The 20,305-nt window shown below is 35.4% G+C and overlaps 1 protein-coding gene across 3 annotated transcripts; it reads left to right on the forward strand.

Annotated features, from left to right (window-relative positions):
• The first annotated feature begins 115 nt into the window (after nucleotides 1-115).
• On the forward strand, nucleotides 116-15,945 carry LOC143446516 (rho GTPase-activating protein 18-like). Of its 3 annotated transcripts, XM_076946175.1 has the most exons (20): nucleotides 116-2,001; nucleotides 5,974-6,257; nucleotides 6,423-6,505; nucleotides 6,956-7,105; nucleotides 7,364-7,587; nucleotides 8,044-8,142; nucleotides 8,338-8,563; nucleotides 9,076-10,023; nucleotides 10,828-10,931; nucleotides 11,011-11,105; nucleotides 11,664-11,785; nucleotides 12,100-12,287; nucleotides 12,514-12,694; nucleotides 12,819-12,925; nucleotides 13,186-13,278; nucleotides 13,374-13,493; nucleotides 13,668-13,730; nucleotides 13,827-13,904; nucleotides 14,091-14,245; nucleotides 14,443-15,945. In XM_076946175.1, the coding sequence occupies exons 2-20, from the start codon at nucleotides 6,058-6,060 to the stop codon at nucleotides 14,591-14,593; spliced, it is 3,387 nt and encodes a 1,128-aa protein (XP_076802290.1). In that variant the 5' UTR covers nucleotides 116-2,001; nucleotides 5,974-6,057; the 3' UTR covers nucleotides 14,594-15,945. The 3 variants fall into 3 exon arrangements, 2 of the variants coding, with proteins under 2 accessions (XP_076802290.1, XP_076802303.1); XM_076946188.1 differs by lacking the exons at nucleotides 116-2,001; nucleotides 9,076-10,023; XR_013113942.1 differs by lacking the exons at nucleotides 116-2,001; nucleotides 14,091-14,245; nucleotides 14,443-15,945 and having other exon boundaries at nucleotides 13,638-13,730; nucleotides 13,827-13,872.
• Nucleotides 15,946-20,305: the final 4,360 nt, after the last annotated feature.

Consider the following 20,305-nt stretch of genomic DNA (forward strand, 5'->3'; position numbering starts at 1 on the left):
ATAATCATTTCCAGACCGGCTCGAGGTGCTGTCGCGATTTTAGTTAGTTTGAAAGAAAACCATATGCTTTTTAAGTTTGGACTAGGCCTATAGTATAGCCTAGAATCCTTGATGATGAATTATCATACCGTTTGCTTAAACTGTATCACACGAAGGGAATCGTCTTTTAGGCCTAATAACAGTATCCTGATGATATATTTGTTGTCGTTGGCTATTAGTATCCTAGTTTTAGGTTTACAAATTAGGTCTGGTCTAGTTTTTTTGCAACCAACATTAGGAAGACGATTTGCACTTTTTGTGTCAAATCTCATTCGTACGACCAACGTGCCAACCATAGCGTTGCTAACAGTAAACTTTCAAGAATTCAATGAAAAACTTTGTTCAACAAAAATAAATACTAGGCGTACTAAAACTTTGAAATTCTCAGATATGACAGTATAAAGTATCGAGATTGAATGGGATCTAAATCTGCTACTTGCTTGTATCTTCAGGCTTTGGGGTTTTGGGGTTACGCAAATGTCAATAAGCTGGTTTTTGTTGTCTACTGGCTATCTAATTAACTCCTATTTAATCCAAAGTCGCAAGCTAAATCTGTGAATACCACCAAACATACATTACTAGGCTAACTTACCCTAATCCATAGCATTTATCCAGCTGTATGCAGATTTTAGATAGAAAGTGTCCTAATATGGGTGTCTCATATTAATTTTTTTATTTAATGTGCGTTTTTGTCGGGTTGTTATTACAGCTCACTCTTAATGCTTTTTTGAACATGTAGATGATATTCTTGGTCTATAGCATACAAGTGCACAATCCAAAGGATGCCTTCGTATACTTGACCCCAGCTACTCAAATTGTGACGTCATTTGGTTGTGCACTTGTATACTAGATCCGATATTCTAAGGCCAATTTAATACTCAATAAGTAATAGTCACATTAACTGGGTTTGGTGGCCATGCTAACCTTCCAGCGTTATAACACCACTGTAATTTACTCCTTGCACGTCTTAAGCCCTCAGGGCTGTAATGCTATTTACCGTTCGTTTATTGTTGATGAGCGCATTTCTTGTTTGACCAGACTACAACAAGGTTGGCACCATACTTTTCGCTCCCCACAGTCGATGACAAAAAGTAAAGAATACATTTCAAAGTGTGGCACACACATGCACGTGACTTGCTACAAAATTATAACTAGACAACATTTTCTTATTTTGTTTGCTGTGTAAAGGAATTCATATGCTAGGAAATCTTTACAATCTGATGCCCAGAACATTACCAAGTTAAAATAGAATTGAAGAGCTAGATAAGCATAAAAATGTATAGCTATATAAATAAAAATTTGTGCTAGGTTTTCGGCTCCGATATTTATTCTTCAAATATCTTGCGGTTCCCAACAATTTGCTCCAAGACCAAAGATGGTTTCTAGAATTTTTAGATAATTTCCATTATAAAGAATGTTGATCAAAGAAATCTTGCTGCTCAAACAAGATAACAGCAGTTACTCTGTAAGGGTTTGTGTCGGTTTGAACAACCACCATTATTACGATGGTTATGATATCGATCATATGATTATACTGTACACATTGATGCAGATATTAAAACATAGTACTTTGTAATAATAGGCTTTAACAGTAAAAGATCAGTAAAGTTTCTTTTTTAATCTGTTACTGACCTCCTGATTATAGTGTTCCTGAATTGTCACTACAGGATTGCCAGTCTGGTTGTGTCTAGATGTTGTGTATTAAATATAAGTTATGTAGTTTATTATATATACAGTATATTCTACAAAATAAAAACCTTGCAATTGTATGGAAAGTTTTATTTTGTGGCATGAAGATTTAAGCTCAAATATAAAGCCAACGTTTTATGCCATGCCATATTTTGCTAGGCTAAGCCAGCAGGTAAAATTAAGAAAATTATCTTTAAACTCTTTGGTTTTCAGTCGCTAGTCCGCAAAGAGTTTCTGTCGGTTTGTGCAACTTCCAGCAGTTTGAATGCATAGGTAATGCAACAAATTTCATGATGATGACAGTATATTTATATTGTTTAACCTGTGTAAAATCTTTGCGGTGGTCTATATGTTGTATGATCTTTCTGTAGCTAATTATTCCATGTTATGACAAATGCTGAGAGGTTCTGTAGTAAATAACTTGTATTATGTATACTCTGTATTGATAACAGAATAGCTAGCCCAAGAACAAAGACTGAATTAAACCTAATTGGGACAGACTACAAACTCAAATCATATCATACTCCCCAAACAAGGATAATATTGGTTATTTTGGATGTAGAGGAGAGTAAGCCTAATCATTACATTTCTGTGTTATCAACACCTTGCTTTAAAGCATAATTTTCCTTAAAAATTAAAATCATATGTGATGTTAATACAAGAAAATCATCAAGAATATAATGTGGTATTATATTAATCCTATAGTTGGTTGGCTTATCACCAACCCATTGCTCTTGCACATGACTTTATACAAGTATATATCAGTTTAGTTGGGAAAACCTGAGTTTACTCAAGTATAAATACATCACAGTATTTTTCAAAACTATATTTTTCTTGACTACTGCATAATTTCCTTTTTTATCATTTTCTTCAATAACCCCCAATATTATGCAGCAAATACTCAAAAAATTAATTTTCAGTGTGTCTGTGAAATGGAGATCAGAAGAAAAGAGTTTTACTGAATATGTATATTGCATGAATACAAGAAACATGTGTTGTGGGGTTTAGTTCAAGAATGCTTGCATATTCTGTGTAACGTATAGTATTAGTAATGTTAGCTGTTAGTGTAGGTCAGTATGTTGTGTGTTGTGTATATATTTGTGATTTAATAATTAATAAAGTGTCAGTATGTGAGTGAATTTCTTTGTGAATTTGCTTTGCCCAACAAAATGGTTATTATGCAGATATGATTCACCAAAAAAAGTAAGCTACATAATAGGCATGTTCTGTTGAAACTTATTTAGTGTAATACATACATGAAACTTGTAGTTTTGTAAAATGTATAATTTTTCCCTGTAATAAACAAGTGTAACACAGTAGAAATCGCCAATACTGACTGCGGCTATAATGACATTTCGTATTCAATAAAAGTAGAATCCCTCCTGGCTAATGCCATTGAGGAAGGTTTTGAGTATATATATAGGCTTACCATACAACCCGTTTTAGCCGGGACAGTCCCGCTTTTTAAGGCTTTGTCCCGGTCAGTCAACCAAAATTCCCGCTTTGGCATTTAGTCAGCCAGCATTGCTCTACATTACACGAATATTAGCATGCTGTGATTGGTCTGTTTATCCAAATTGCTGAAGAGTGATGCCTGATGTGTTTTGTTGTGTTAAATGTGAAAGTAATTGTTACGTCATTGTAACGGGTAATTGGTTCAGTAGTGGGTTGATTGTTAACGCATATGCTAGTTCAATAACATTAGGCTGGTAGGAGTAGGTGTTCTTTTTGCATTTAGGTTGTTGAAAGAACGTATTTTGTACCAGAACTTGTTTGCATTTCCTTCTGCAGAAACCATTGTCTGATAAGGCTCGATGTTCTGAAGCGTCCCAGTTTTCAATCACAAAAATATGGTATGCCTATATATATATATATATATATATATATATACAAATTAGGCTTGGCCATATACCGGTCAAAATTAGGAACTCAGGTCAAGTTTAAATTTAAAGATTTTTTAGTTACCCGTGTTATTTGATATCATTGATTTTGCTATAACAGTGTTACTAACTTTTCACTTTACATAAATGTAATTCCACTCAATATCAACTTGCACATATATTATAGGTTATATTAATTTGCAGGCAGTATAAACATTTAACACATATGAGACGAGACCACTTACAGTACCTTTGTTTTAAGAGTTTCCACAACATATTGTGTGCTATCTATACACATTTGTCATCATTTTATGTACCATATATATACATATGTTGTAAATATTTTTGATGTAATTATATCTCTAAAATTCAAGTTTTTAAAGTTTAAGTTTAACCCAGATATTACCCTACTCCTTATGTATATATTTAACTTACTTAATTGTAAGAAATTAGAGTTGTTTTGGATTAGTTTAGATAGGCCAGCAAAATATTGTATAGGCCCTATATAGTTTACATATTTGGTTTGATGAAATATACTGTACAAAAATGCTTGCTTGTTCAAACTAAAAGATAATAGTCTAAATTAAAATATTTTTTGGCAATATTTGTATTTTTGTAATGATATCATTACTGTCTGCATGCCAGGAAATGAAGTGTAACGATAATGACAACGCGCTTTTGTGTTTGGGTTCTATTTTTTCAAACAATTGAGGATGTGAAAGGGCGTACGGAACCAATTCTTTTCGCGCGGCACTGTATTTAACTATCTATCATCATATCCTATATAATGTCTTGCTGTGAATTGTTCTTGGTTTTACAGTTGATCTTTTATGATTATTTTTATTATGGTCGCAGTAGTGTAATAGTTTTAAAGAATCTGATAACATTACCTGCTTAAACTGTAAAAAAATCATATTTTGAAGGTTTCTCTCAAGCAGTCAAGCTAAGGCTTGTGAGATGAAATCTGTATATGTATACATAATGAATGCTTAGAATTATGGGGTTTCCTTTTTGTGAACAAAAGTTATGGAAATGTGTTTTGGCTTGGATTATTGTATATTTGAGATATGTTTAGCAATATAATTTGTTATGGTATAGTTACTAGTACCTAATTTCACTGTTACTATTATTTGACCGTTGGTTAGAAAAAAATCAATCACTGATGTGCTAGATTGTGTATATAAACGCTAAACGGTTTAGGTTAGAATAGTACAGGTGTTTCTATTTTGTTAAAGTGCCTTTTCACAATGAAACTTGTTATATTTGATATTAATGCAGGTTATTACATTTAAGAACCTTAATGAAAAGAATGAAGCAAATAAATTTTCAACTTATTTCACATAAGGGGCAGTAATTTGTCTCAATTTGATCGATGTATAGAACCAGATCTTGTACAATTTCCACTGCTGCACTCAGACAGGCAACTTTAATAACAGATTATTAGTGGGCTATGCCTTCGTAGTACGATCTGTTTCCTGCATTATACCGGATATTAGCAAAGGTTCGGGTGCTCGCTTTGCCTTAATGTCGCTCATGTTTTTCTTTAGGAACATGTTATGTATTTGTTTACTATTCCTACAGCTTTATGTTGCTCGCCTTTACAGTAACTCTTATATTTTTTGAGTCAAGCAAATTTAAAGTTTTTCTTTTAAAATCGTTGCATAAATGGGATAATTAGGTAACACGAGTTTGGGTATCATCAATTACACATTTATTTGTTTTTAACGCTGTAAGTTTTATACTGTACTCAAACCTTTGAATATTTGTTTATAATTTTGGTGATGTGTTTAATTGAATTTGGATATACCACAATATCCTTGCATAGTATTTTATCTATGTTGTAGTTTTTGGTCACTAAATAGCTTGTACTGTAGTAGGATAATTGTCTTAAATTTAATAAGACAAAGCAACTTGTTTTAGTTTATTAAGTTAATTCCCATTTAAATCTCTTCATAGGGTCATTGACATTTAAACCAACATGACGTTATGTTGGCTGATTGGTTGCCTGATCGCTGATAACATGTAGTGGTCCTGTAGCTTGTTTAACTAGGCATGTTCACTTCTGATCTAAGCTTCAGTGCTTTTTATTCGGTTGCTAGTATTTGCCAGGACCTTATCATATGTTGTAGGCCAATCTCCAATAATCTTGACAGGAATGTCATTTGCTATAGAAGTTACAAACAAGCTCATAATAGAGTGAATTGTGATGTCTTCAGAGTTAATATTTAAGGTGTATACTTAGCTTAAAAGGTTTATAAAATTATGTATGCTACAGAAATGTTTTTTTTTGCGTTTAAAATGTTAATCTTCTACATGAAGACCCATGTTGGAATGCAGCAAATAAAATCTCGAACTCCTTCCACAGGTTGCTAGATAAGTATGGAAGAGTGTTATGTGATAAGGCAATATTTGGGATTTGGAAAGGAACTATTGTCTTAGATTGCCCATTATGAGCCAAAGAAGCAAGGGCCTGGGGGAAGACAAAAAAGACCTCCCTGTTGTTTTGCAAATTAATCGCATTAAAAGTGCTGGTGCAGAACAAGTACTAAATTCTTCAAAACCTCCCTCACAACACACACCAAGTATTGTTTTGCTCACAAAATCATCAAGCAAATCTGAAGACAGTTTAGACAGTGGCGTTTACACGAGGTGAGGCTAATTATGAGATGATTTAAATCCTATTGTCATGCAATGTGTTGTGCCCGCAAATCTTTTATAAAGACCTTGCATGTGGCTTAGAAAAATTGTTTTACATTTAATTATGACAATTAGGTTATGTAATAATCACCAGTAAATGCTTTTACTGTTGTGTAGGCAAAAGTCGTGTGAATCCATGGATAGCTTGGATAGCAACGAAAGTGGTTTTAATGGTGAAGGTTCAACAGCAAACTTCCCAGGTTATACAAAAGCCTGTGCCAAACTTATGGCAACAGTTGCTAAGAAACGATCAGAGACTTCCAATTAGTAAATTTCTCAGTAAAATGAATAAAAACACACCATTGGTCCATGTGCCAAAATACTTTCAAAAACTGTCTACACTTTACTACATCATGATACTCATAGCGATGTGGTGATCAATCAATGGGGATAATATGGCACGCAATTGAAAAAGCTGCTTGAATGTTATCTGATTGTCAATTCTCTTTGTAATTTCCATTCTGGGAGATTACTAACTACTAATCTGTTTAAAATTTTGTTAACAATATGCAAAAGAATATTTTATTGGTGGATCATTTTGACATAATCATTTTAAAGTACCGATAAATTACAAAAGTGTTGTCAAACAAAATCAAATACCTTTTTATTTCAACCATATCAGCCGGCCAAACTAATTATGTTATTGTAAGGTGGATTGTCACCAAGTGATGAGGTGATACCTCCTCTTCCCACCCAGCAATATGAAGATTATCTGAGAGAAGTCCAGGATATTAGGCAAAGCATCATTGTAAAGAATCAAGAAGAAGAAAAGCAGCCAGTTTCAAGAACTGACTCTGGTGGTATGTTACACACGTCACCATCACCATTTTGCATCTGTTTTTACAATGCTTTTTGGGAAGAATTAACTCTGTTGTTAATCCAGTGAAGATTTCATATTAACTGGATGTGTTTTCGATATTGCTACTTTTAAAGAACTATGTGATATGATGCTGCATTTCATTTCTTTTAATCTGTTATTCGGTATATTCTGCAGTCATTACTCATTGGTTGCCAATCAATAGACAAAGACGTGATCTTTAATTTGTACTTGCATCCAGATGACCAGGAAGATGATGACCGGGAGGCAGATTGGCTTCGACTTGCTGGACTTTCCGATTTAGTTATGACCTCGGCATCAACCATGATGACAAGTCCATCAGGACGTTCTGTTCCTTCTCACGTTACAAATGAAAGCTTGTCGTCTATGACCGTTCTGTCCACATTAACAAGGCCACAACGTGAAGCAGTTTTACGGCGAATCACTTCTTTCAATCGGGCACAGGTGAATATGTACTGGCAATGTTTTTGGCGATTAATTCTTGTCTAACTTTGCAAAGATATTTAGCTATTAAGAATATCTATTGCAAGCTATTGCCGTACATACAAGTAATACGCGTTTGTTCATACATTACTGTATAAGCTGGTTGCTGTTTTCAAAAAAAATGATGCTACTTAGTTTTTATTAATAGAATGTTTTGTTTACAGTTAAATTCCATTTTCTACGTTAAATGATATATAGTATTAATGCAGCAGATTTATTCCAGCCATAGACAGAGTATCACAATCATTGCTATATATAACATTTATCCTATACATCATGTTTGATGTCTATCATTTGGTATTATTCTATTGATATGCTGAAAATGAAGCCCATTTTTCGTGGCAGGTGTGTATATATGTGACAATATTTATTCCGATGCTGTGTTTACTGTTGCAATATTTTGTTTTGTCATTGAAGAAAAGTAAGCGTCGTCCTAAACCAGCAATAACCGCGGTGTTTCCTGATGCTGCAGTTGACGTCAAGCCACCAACAGACAATAGTACAAAGCCTAAAAAGGTACATGTTCTCTTCACCTGCTTACAATACCGTGTGTATGCTGATGCCTAAAATATTGGCAGTTTGTCAAGTATTATTCAAATTATTAGGCTATTTATATATAGTTTACAGATCGACTACAAGTGTGAAAGACAAGTCGTTTTTCATCACTTACTTATTTGACTGATTTCAATAATATCATTTACCATTACTTAGCCTGATGAGCTAGCATTAAAATCAACAAGTCTGCCAAGAGACGGAGGATATACAGACGGTGGTTATCCTCGTCGGTACTCTGAGACCCCTCAGACAACTCACAAGGACGCAGCTCCCTCCAGTCCAGTTACTCCAGGTAGTCCTGGAAATAACCAGGTTAAACTTGACTACCTCTCCAAGCACAAGAGAAATGTGGCATCAATCGTAGCAACAAATCCAACAGAAGGTGATCAATATTCTGACATTTCAATTAAACATGATCAGTGTGTTTAGAGTTAGTTAGTTTTGGATTACGGTATTGCTGTATTTAATTATATATTTAGTTTGGAACATGTTTGCATTGTTCATACCTGACAATAACAATATGTACAGAAATAAACACACAAATCATGCCTAGAGTTTCTTTATATCTATTTTCTGTGTGTCGGTATCTAACCACAAACTAGTGCATAACATTACACCCAGTCAGGGATAAAAGTTCTCTTTAGAATAAAGAACATTGCAAATTGTTTCGAGAAATTAACTTTTTTGTCTTGTCACATGCTGTATGTTAAAAGTGGTGCGCAATAACATATTGTCTCACAATACTTTTGTTTTATTAGTTTGTCAAAACTTTTTTTTGCAGTCAGCCATAGTTTTGTATTTAAAAATGTTTTTGCCAAATGTCAAAACAACAAGGCCTGACATGTCTTAATCTGACTTTAGTACGTGCACAAATCAATGTTTTCTTTCCAGCAGCAGGTGCTCAGATTTCTACACCAACTACAAAATCATTGAATGAAACAGATAATAGTGGTGCTAATTTATCAGATAAAAATGCATTATCCAAAAACGAAATAAATGATGCATTAATGAGTGCTCCTACCACCACAGCAATATCGGTTTCTATGCCGGACTTAAATGCAATAGACGACTGTCGAAAAGACAAAAGCTATGATATAGATTGTTGCACCTCATCTCAGTCCTTAGCATCATCATTGAATTCTGGGATTATTCGAACTCATTCCATAGCATCAGATAGACATAAGAAAGCACTGAGCGACATTCCAGCTTCGAGAGATGACCAAGCATGTGTGTCAAACAACAGCCCAGCAAGATTGTTACTAACAGATGGAAAAGCTGACAAGATGGAGGTGGCAATTTCAACATTATCACCATCTGAAACAGGAAATACTTGCAAAATTGTTTTATCTCCAAGTACAAAATCAGATAAGGATGACACTCCTGTGTTAAATGCACCGCCATCTCCAATCATTCAAGTAGAAGAAAGTAGCCACAATGCAAGGACAGGCAAACCCCCAGCTAAAAGTAGGTCATCCAGTTCACCGGAGATAAAAAACCATTTTCGACTATCACCAAACTTTTCCATTTCCATGAGACGTTCCTCTCCCTTTAAAAGTCGTCATTTGAGCAATCCAAGCCCGCCATCGCCTACATCTCCAAATAAAGTCAAGCAAAATGTAAAACGCTCGCCGTTACATAAATTGTCATCATCATTTTCAAGTTTACGGTCTTCGCCTGTCCGAACTGGGTCATACAGAGTAAAACAAACATCTAACAGTCGTCGAAGATCACTTCGACGTGTTCGTTCTTTGAGATCCCAGAAGAGCCAACCAGTCAACTTGGTTTCTGTGAAAAAATCTTTGGATGATAGCCAAGGAAATTACTCGTCCAAGAAAGCATCAAGTCTGTTTGACTATTATTTACATTTGTGTGTTGCACTGGGCACGAGTTTGTTTACGTTATTTCATATTTTTTACCCTTTTGTTTCGCAAACTTTGTCTAATTTTCTTCCATGAAAATTCTTTGTTCTAATAAATATTCAGTTTGACTTAACAGCTAGACTCTACAGAATTTTTTTCCTTTCTGTATTGAGAGTGTATCCTTTAACATATAACATTCAAATGTTTGTGAATTTTTTATTACCAGCTCATTTTTCTGTGTCTTGACCCTCATCACAAAGTATTGCTTATTGGCATTTTAATTTGTTGCAGCTTTATTTGTGTTGTCAGGTTTCTCAAGATGTTTTGGGAATAAAGGCGCATCTTTTTGTTTTCATTAACAATAGAAACTAATGTACTTTCGGATGCCATCGTAGGGCTAAATGGGAGCTTGTGTGTGCTACCAGAACTAATTTTGGCAAGCCAAAATTTTCCATTGAATAAAGCTCTAGTATGTTTCATGCATCACAGCATAATGCATGTTTTTTGTTGCCGTAGGATATATATTATATATGTTTACCCATGAGTTTGTATGGAATGGTTCCAACATAAAGCTTAGTAAAGATTTAAAAATAATGTAATACATATTAAAATTGTGTGCCAAGTATGAAAACTGATACAAATCAGTCTTTTAAGTCGTGGGCAAATTACAATCAACCACATTTTTAGCCTCCGTCTTCAACTTTGCCCACGATTTTAACAGGCGTAAAGTGCTATTAGCACAAGTATGCTGTCCTAAAATTTATCTCATGTCATGTTTGCTTTATAGGCGTTGAAACTTTGAGCATCAGTGCCCACTCGGTTGACAGATCTTCATGGAAGGAAAGCAAAGATGAAATTTCAATGCAGTTCACAGATGTTGCAAACAGACCTGTAAATCGCTTTATTACCCAAAAGAACCTTAGCTTTCCATTAATGTTTACAACATGTAACGTGTTTATTTAATGTGTAGCAAGATAAAACGATGAGTTACACTGAAACAGCAAATCAAGAAAGTTTACCAAACTTTTCTCTTGTCAAGGATCGACTTGGAATCACAAAAATAAGGTAACATTAAAGCGGGCCATTGACACATACCAAGTCTACTTTTGTAGTTATTGTTAGAATTTAATTATACATGTGGTGTCTGTTGTTTTATTCTAATCCATGATTACTATTGATCGTCGACTTTGTGAGTTCTAATTATTATTGATTTTCGTGTGGGCGACTCTAAAATGTTCCACATCTTTAACATGATTGCCGTCTTGAATCTTACAACACGATATAATCTATAGTAATTAAATATAATATGTTGAAAGTACCTTAGCTAAATATGATCAATATTTAAAGCAGATTTTACAACCTGCTTTGCTTTTACTTTTCATCTATTTGTAGTTTTATTTTTAATGTTAACATCCAAACGTTTCAGTTCATTGGTGAAGTTCATTATATTTGTATTCTTGCAAACTGTTTTAATTGTTTCATAAAGATTATAATTTAGAAAAGTGAAGAATGTATTTTTCAGAGAACAAACGATTTCATACTGTGTAAAATCGTTTGCAGTATCTAAGCAAGGTTTACCATTTACTGTAAACGGCTTTTTACCCTAAACGTTTAATTTATCAGTGACCTTTCACCAATTGACATGAGAAAAGTGCAGAGCCTCGCTCTTATTGAATTGACAGCACTGTTTGATCTGCGAGGAATTGATTTGAAAAGAAGAAAGCTGGGGAAGATGAAACCCAAAGGTGCATATAAAATGTGGTGTTTCTGTAGTTAATTCTAACTTCAACTTGCGTTTTTGTATGCACGCTTTTACTCACCATTATTGTTTTACATTTATAGCCCGTATTGTATTACTTACGTGAACTTTGTGGTTTCATGTTAATTCAAGTTTGCAAACGTGTGCCAAAGTATATTAATCTAATGTTTGAATGACCTAAGAAGACCATTTACCCGTAATTACTGACATTAAAAGTTTCACATTAGCTGTCATCACAACAAATATTCCTCTGTATGCATTTTCACATTATGTGTTTGCTTTGGTGTGTCATAAATTTAGATAGTGGAGTGTTTGGCATTCCTCTTACTACGCTGGTTGAATGTGACCGAAAAAGAACGAACAATCCCAACATATGCGTTCCTCTCGTACTGAGTCAAATTATATCATTTCTTGAAACAAATGCTTTAAGAGATGAAGGTATTTTGAGAAAATCCGGTTCAGCAGCAAGGACCAAAATGCTACGACAGGTATGGAAACCGCCAAAAGTTAAGTTTTTGCATAACTTTTGATTAATTATTATTATTAAGTGACATATAGAACATAATTGCCGACATCTAGACATTTTTGCCCTTTCAATTATCCAAAATTTTAATTTCAAAGTTGCATTGTGATAAAAAGTTGCCTATTATGAAATTTCTAAATACCTTTATTGTTCAAATTAACCCAACTCATACAAACATTTTATCTTTACAGGAAATTGAAGTGCAGTTTGGCATTAACAACCTACACCAAGATGCAGCCAATCAATCTGGGTCTGCATCTTGGCCTGATGCGTATCCTAACGATGTTGCAGCCATATTAAAAGAATTCCTTCGTGGTTTGCCGGATCCTCTACTAACCACCGAATATATTGAAGCGTTTCAATCATGTGGATGTAAATTACACCTTATGTCAAGCAAACTTAAAACTGCAGTGTACTAAGTGTGATTTACAAATGTTGTAGACAGACTTTGTTCTTGGTTAGTACGTTTCGTCCAATCTCATTTCTTGCTTTACAGTGATCACTGATCGCAAGGAACAACTTCAAGCCTTAAACCTTCTGATTATTCTTTTAAATCAAGTTCATCGTAACTCTTTGAAGTTGCTTCTCAAGTTTCTTGGCCAGGTAAGTTTCACTACAATCTTAAGCGATGTCTCTAGATAAACAAGCATTAAAAATAAAATTTTACCAGACTATGAATTCACTTGATCCTGATATGATTCAGACTATGATACTTGTTCCGCTTTTTATTTTAATTTGGATCTTTTGTCCACAATTTTCTACGGTATTTGCATGGATTACAGCTTTTGCTTTACTGTTACATAGTAACACTTTTCTACATAATGTTATTAATTTTACTTTTTAAATTAACATCTCATTATCAGGTCGTGGCTGCAGAACGAATGAATAAGATGTCTTTGAACAATGTTGCAATGATTATCGCGCCCAACCTTTTTCTAAACAAGAAAAGCAGTAAGGTAAATTTTTTAACTGCCCCCTTTTCTCAAATTTTTCCCCAAATCTCTCTCTCAATAAATTGTTACTATACTTTGTTACTTAACTGTTTTTACAGAAAGAAAGTTCTAATACAAGTCAGGATTTAAAACATGCTGCCGGCACGTCCAACATTGTTCGAATGCTGATAAAATATCACAAGCTGCTCTGGACTGTACCGGCTTTTATGCTGACGCAGGTATTTATAATCTCTCTTCCGTCTGCACATTTTGACGCAAACTGTTTATTGTTGTTTTGTCAGCATACAAAAAATATAGTTTTTTCGATTTTTTTTCATTTTTCTACGGTTGTAACACTTGTATTCATCAGATTTTTTTTGCAGCCTTGAGCACAACATTCCCTCTTGTTGCAGGTGCGTCACATGAACAGAGCTGAGATTAGCAGTAAAAAGCACGGCAACCCCTCAAAAGACAAGGTTTGGATTTCATCAAAGCCTATGTCAATTTTCGGGCGCGCAGATATATACACTATAGTAACTATACAGGTACATAACCCAGTATGTATTTTACAGTATAAAGGCTTCTTCAAGGCAAAAGCAAAAGACCCTGGTAAGAAGCTGACCATAACACAGGCAAGCCAACCTTTCGACGTAAGTGTTTGATTGTTTAAAATTGCATTTCAATGGTATGGTACAGTATGCATAAAGCGAGGCATCCAATGTATCTGTCATTTTGAAGGTTCGGTAGGCTAACTAGTTCAAAGTTGCAAGTGTTTTAATGTGATTTGCGACCACATACAACAGGAAGTTACTAATGTGCTTTCGTTTTCATAAAAGTATGAAACCCCGAAAGGACTGATCCGCGTTCAAGCCCCCAACATGAAACTGACCTCCATGGCTGTTCAACTTGACATTAAACTCACTGCCAGTGACGTCATAGCGAAATTTCAACGCCAATGCGAAAGAATGAGAGAGACCGGGTCATCGGTGGAGTAAGTTGTCACGGGAAAAGTTATGTTAAATTTTGGAAATTTGTGTTTTTCTCAGCACTTCTTTTTTATTCTATTTTATTTATTCTTTTTTATAGCATAATTCCTCGTGTTAATGAGTTAAATACGTGATAATAGGCGACTTTCTCGGTAATTATTCGATTGCTTCCAAACTAAGTATGATTTATTTTGCAATGCAGAGCCGAGGAAGTGACAAATGCCACACATGCGCTGTACGAAGTCGGAGGGAACATCCACGAACGGTGCCTGGACCCGGATACGAACGTTAGCGCCCTGATCCGCGTCAATCCCGAAGTTACCTGGTTCATTAGGCCAAGGATCGACAGATGAATCAATATAGTGCTTTATCCTGATATAATGGGCATCTAAAACTCTTACAGACCTTTTGAACTTTCCTGTATTTCGATAGCGCGCCCCGGCGAAACCGACTGGCCTGTTTGATATGTGTTTACTGTGTTTATGTATATGTGCAGAGCTTGCACTGTTGACTAGTAGCAAGCCCTTCGAAACAGAAATGTATTATTATCATAGCACCTAAAGAAATTGCTGTGGGTCCATATTGCTGACCAACATTTTTTTCGTTTTTGTTCCATTTTATTCTTCACGCTTTATCATTGTCGCCCATTATCACTATACTACGTCGTGCAATGTTACTTTTAAAAATCGCTACATGCTCTTTTATCAGGATTAGGTTTTCCAAACTTCACAAAACTTTTAAATAGCCCTCGTCCTTATTTGTTGAATGGACAAGCGTTATTTAGTGACGGAGATTTGGGGCTTTCCCTTCTAAAGTCAGTTGGAAAACTTCTCGTTTTTCACAGGTGATTCTCAACACCACGTTTATTGTCTTAGATGAGCGGAAGTTTTCAGTGCGAGTATGTGTACCGAGTCTTCCACACAAAACTATAGTACTTATCTAATATTTAGTGCCGTAACTCCGTTATTGAGATTAGTTCTTTGACTATGCCCTGCCTTGTGCCGCGCTGAAAATAATTTTACTTACTACTTCAGGATACGTCAACAATGTCTTACGTACTGTTAACTTTTGTTAAATGTTCTCTGTTAAATTTCAGCAACTGGTGATTCTTCTATAGTCTGTTAAAGCTATTTGTTTTTGGCTTGATCGTTCGAATGAGAACGAAATCTACCTAATTGCACTATGATTGTTTTCATTGATTCCTAATGCTCTTCTATGTCAAAGCATGTAGTCTATGGAATTTGTAAACATGCGCAAAATTGCAATTTACCATCGAGTATATTCGGCGTGTTTTTGTTCTGTCGATGTGCGTTTTATTTCTGTGAAATAACGCCAATTGCATTCTTGGTTAGCAAACGACAAACTCCTAATTCATATTGCTCAGTCCTTGTATTGCCTCCGACCGGTTAGTGAGTTATTGCAGTTTTCATTATAAAAACTGTCTTATGTTTTCGTCCAGTTTTGAAATTGTTGATGAAATTATTTTAGGCGACCGATTGAATTTTGATCGTCGCAACTGTCGTACTAATCCTTAGTTTTCTTGCCGTTTTTGTGTGGGTCTTTGTGCAAAGTTCCAATCTAAAAACCCTCTGTTTTTTTTGTGTTTGAAAAATCCCATTTTCTTCACTACGTCATCAAAATGTGCATTTACGTGTTCCACTCGTTGAGCAAAATCATGAATTACTACGTCATGCAGGGTTGTTGCTTTGGCGCGTCGATCATGTTTGGCGTTTTACGTCCACACCATTGGGTAGGAGTACGGTATGTTGGGAAAGCTTATTGACTTTCATTTTCATTCAGGCTAAGGTCAAGTCCTCACTTTTACCTATGTGGTATGAATGATGAGGTTTGTAGATAACAGCTTGCATCGTAGTCGCTTTCAGTAAGCATTCTAGAATTTGCCAGCCCAGCGTTACACCTGTTGGGTGAAGTAGAACGAAGTAGGAGCGGTCGTCACAAAATTAAAATTGAGAAACCTCAGAGGCCACGAATAAAAACTCTCACTTCTTCGAAGTTGCTCATCTAATCCGAAACGTATGATATTTACAGTTTTGGCATATTGCAGATGTGAACAAGATTGACTCAACTGTAGGTACTGAAGACAGATACGTAGGATTTCGAAAATGTGCAGCGAGAGTAGGATAAATCGAACTTTGTGACAACAATTGATCTTACTTTTATTAGAATTTGTAACGAATTAAATTCTTTTCAATGTTGTTGACTCGAAAGAAAAAACTTGTCAATCTTAAATTATCCAGTTAATTATCACATTCAAAGCACTAAAGAAATTACGTATGTTTGCATTCCAAGAATTTCTGTTCTAAAGTAGAAAATTTGTTGTCAATATTTATCGTCTTTTTTGCTATGTGGGTTGGTCATTGCGTAATAATTCTCCGACAAAGAACACAGAATTAAATGAAAAACAATTTTAATTTGAGTGGTTTTGCCAGACGTGTTTATGCCAGCATACATTCCGATCAACCAATTGGGAGAAAATTTCTAAAATGGCAGTTTTTATGCTCAGATACATTTATGCCTAGCTTGATGCCTATATTGCTGTAATTGAAGGAATATATAAAATAACCGCGGGAACAAAATTCTAAATACTGAAATAAAAACACCAGCTGATGGAATAAGACCAATAACATAGTGGACTACCTTTAAACAATAATTATTATTACATTTATTACAAACAATAGAATCGTGAACTTGACTCTTTGATGGAATTTTTTCAAGCTTTCTCGCGTCGATAGTATAACAGACTAACATAATTCTATTACCACTTAAACATGTATAACTATTTTATAAATATTGAAAAAAAGAACAAGTTTGTTACCGGCAAAATGCGAAATACTAATGAGGTTACTCCGTCAATCAGTTAAGAGCTTGTATCTAAAGATCAATTTAATTAATGAAATCCAAATCTTACGAATAACTAAAAATATAAACACCATAACCACTACACTAAGTAGGTGTGACATCCAATACTGTATAGTCTTTGATTGTTGAGCTGTCATAACCGATTCTTGTGCAAAGGCATGGTAGACTGCATAAGCAATTGGTAAATTTTACGCTACAGAAAAAACTAATCCTCGTGTTTGTAAAAAGGTAAGCTAAAACCGCAATGACTTTTAATTGTGAAAGCCAAATATACTCATTGTCCAGGTGCAAAAAAACAAGTCAAATGTTGAGATTTTCAATGCCATATTAGACAATTCCATTGTTAGAAGTTTGTTTTGTCCCCTATGGGCTAAAGGGGCGTGATAGAGCCTTTGTTTTTATCTGATAAACAAATTGCCGTGAAAGAAGCGCTGAGTTGCATCATCTTTTTTCAAAACAACCCCATGATTGTGGGAAAGTGTCAAGGTCTTAGCCTTCACCAACAATTTTACGCATGACCGAATGCTACGGAAGCGTGCAAGAAATGTTTTGCAGCTTTGACCAGGTTGTTGACTTGCAGATATGCTGACTTGTTTTGCTTGAAATTACCACCATGTTACCACGAGTTCGGTAAGGCATTAGAAACAATATTCATATCGGTACGACGATATACAACACGTACGTTGCATATAATTGTATGTGTAAGACTGTAAGCAGTAAGCACGCTTGGCGATGGCGACATGGTAATGAGAAATTCTTCCCGGGATAACAACAACTTTTGGCTGTCAAGCAGCCAAGTAACTTGTCCTGGAACAAGTCGACATATGTTCCACACGACCTTTTTACTTTAATAAGTGAAAATCCATGTAAATCGTAGGGTATTGCATTGAAAACGCCCACCGGGTAAACATTATTTGACGTGTTCGACTGCTTGTGTTATGTACTGTCTGTGATAAGATATGATGCGTGATTAGTTACGAATACACATGTCCCCTCCAAAAGCGTTAAAAATGTTAGGAGAAAGGCACAACTTAAACAGAGCGCTTCCGCTTTCCAGCTTTCATTCTAGCTTCGCAGGTAAAATCTCTGTCATTCTGATTTTAGTTTGAATATGTCATGGCTGTGCTTACCTTCAGTATTCGATTTTATTCGACTTCATTGTACATCCGTATCACATATCAGTCTGACAATTTGTATTCGTGTGTCTGGGCATTATAGTTCGTAACTTTTGTCCGTTAAGCAATAAACAGCTGGAAATTGTTTCAAACATCTGAAAACAATCGAGATGCCTGCTTGTTTTCTTATTGTTTTGCAAGTTGTTTTGAAGAACGCAGTCTATTTTTGGTCAATTAGACCAGGGGATTTTCGCCCTTTTGAGCAATTTTCCGGTAGCTTCCTATTGATGTAATTTCTAAAAGATATCATCTGCATGAACCTCGCCGGAAGTCGAGGTTATTGTTTTCGAGTCTAGCGTCACGTCACATGCAAACGCTTACGTCGTTGGCAGTAGACGAGGAAGTACTTTGGACCGATGTTTGGAAACCGCAAACTATGAGTTTATACATGTTCCTCGCACTTTTAAACTTTTAATCACAAAAGCATTGTGATAAGAAGGGAATTAATTCTGCAATTTTGAGAGTGACCGTGTTCATTTCTCATTGTTGGCTTAAAGCCGTTTTATGTGCAAAAATAGCCTTCGGCCGCCCACGTAGTGAATACAAGTAAGTACCTTAATATGTCATTGTCAGCGCCTGGGCAAAATTGAGATGTTCTCTTTGCTGGCTTATGATCACTGTAAAAACGTGCATGGAAAAGTTATTTGAAAGGTTCCTGGAAAGAGTCAGAAGTTTATGAGCGTTTTTGAAGCAGGTAGCTCCTGAAAATCGAAGAGTTGTCTGAAAACTTTCTTAGTTTTCCAACAATGTGAAAACACTTCGTACAATTAGCGAAAAGCAACAAACAGCATTGATTAGCCGTTAGTCAGCAGGTGCCCTCTGAGAAATGGCCTAAATGGCACTTTCATCCTAAACCGTTCGTAGAAATATAAATTTTGTAGTTTAAAACCTGTAGCGCCTTGAGAATTAGTTTTGTAGCGTATCACGCGACCTAGATCTACAATGTACGTTTATCGTGGCGAGCTTACAGTAAACACGTACGTCTGCTACCGTCTAGTTTGTGGCGTTTTCTCAATACTGGTATCCAGGTACGATTATAACTGAAGCGGTTAAAATCGGTGAATCACGGTTCCTTCGAAAAATTTATTTAAAGGATCGCTCGAAATGTGGATTCCGTTAAAAATGTTTTTCAAAGATAGTATAGTCCTGCAGTTCTGTGGCATGCATGAAGCAAAAACTGCTATAATTAAAGAATACCGCTTTAGGAGAAATTCCGTATTATACTTGACAAGTAAAATATAACAAGCCTACAATTTGTTTTGTAACAGTTCATATTTGACAAGTTGTACTATTTATGAGACGTTTGCCTTAGGTATACAAACAAGGAATGATTCGCTCACGAAGTTCGTCAGTGATCACGTGAACAAATCATCTATTCTACAGCGTACAGAAATCGCGCAAGTCAATGTCGCAACCTGTCGAAAGAATTATGTAGGTCGGTGTCGAGCAACAAACCAATGTTAGAGCATGAGCTGTTTACTTCTACGCATGATCGGAATTTACGTCATTCGGAATAGCTAGCTCTTCATACCACGCTGTGTAGTCAGCCGTGGCCACAGAGAAAAGAAAGTTGTTACACCTGGATTTGGCGTTAACTCAACAGTTTTAAGCTACTTGTAAATAAGATTTGACAAGTTTTTTGAATCGTACTCGAAACCATGAAATCGGTCACAGTAAGAATGTCAATACCTATGTTTCATTTACGCAGAGCTGTTCAGTTTTAAACGAATCTCATCGATGTTTACTCAGAACGTTGTACCTGTTGCCAGTGCGTTCATTTCGTTTTAAAATGTTCGATTTCTGCCGTCCAGAAATGCCTGAACGAGGTGAGGTGTAAACGAAAGGTGCTTATAAATCGTATCATAGCTAGTAGATCATTAACTCACCAGCTATTTCGACTGACATGACATGTCAGAACAGTTAAACTCATAGTTGGATAACGTTAAAGAACAAGGTTACAATGGCTTGTTACCAACAGAAGAATGTGTAATGCTGACATATACTGAAATA

The sequence above is a fragment of the Clavelina lepadiformis genome, chromosome 1 (assembly GCF_947623445.1).
Source record: "Clavelina lepadiformis chromosome 1, kaClaLepa1.1, whole genome shotgun sequence".
NCBI lineage: Eukaryota > Metazoa > Chordata > Ascidiacea > Aplousobranchia > Clavelinidae > Clavelina > Clavelina lepadiformis.

Coding starts and splice junctions, on each gene's coding strand:
- LOC143446516 (XM_076946175.1), top strand. CDS start 6,058: ATGAGCCAAAGAAGCAAGGGCCTGGGGGAAGACAAAAAAGACCTCCCT. Junction 11,106..11,663: donor CTTGGAATCACAAAAATAAG/GTAACATTAAAG, acceptor TTAATTTATCAG/TGACCTTTCACCAATTGACA. Junction 11,786..12,099: donor GGGGAAGATGAAACCCAAAG/GTGCATATAAAA, acceptor TCATAAATTTAG/ATAGTGGAGTGTTTGGCATT.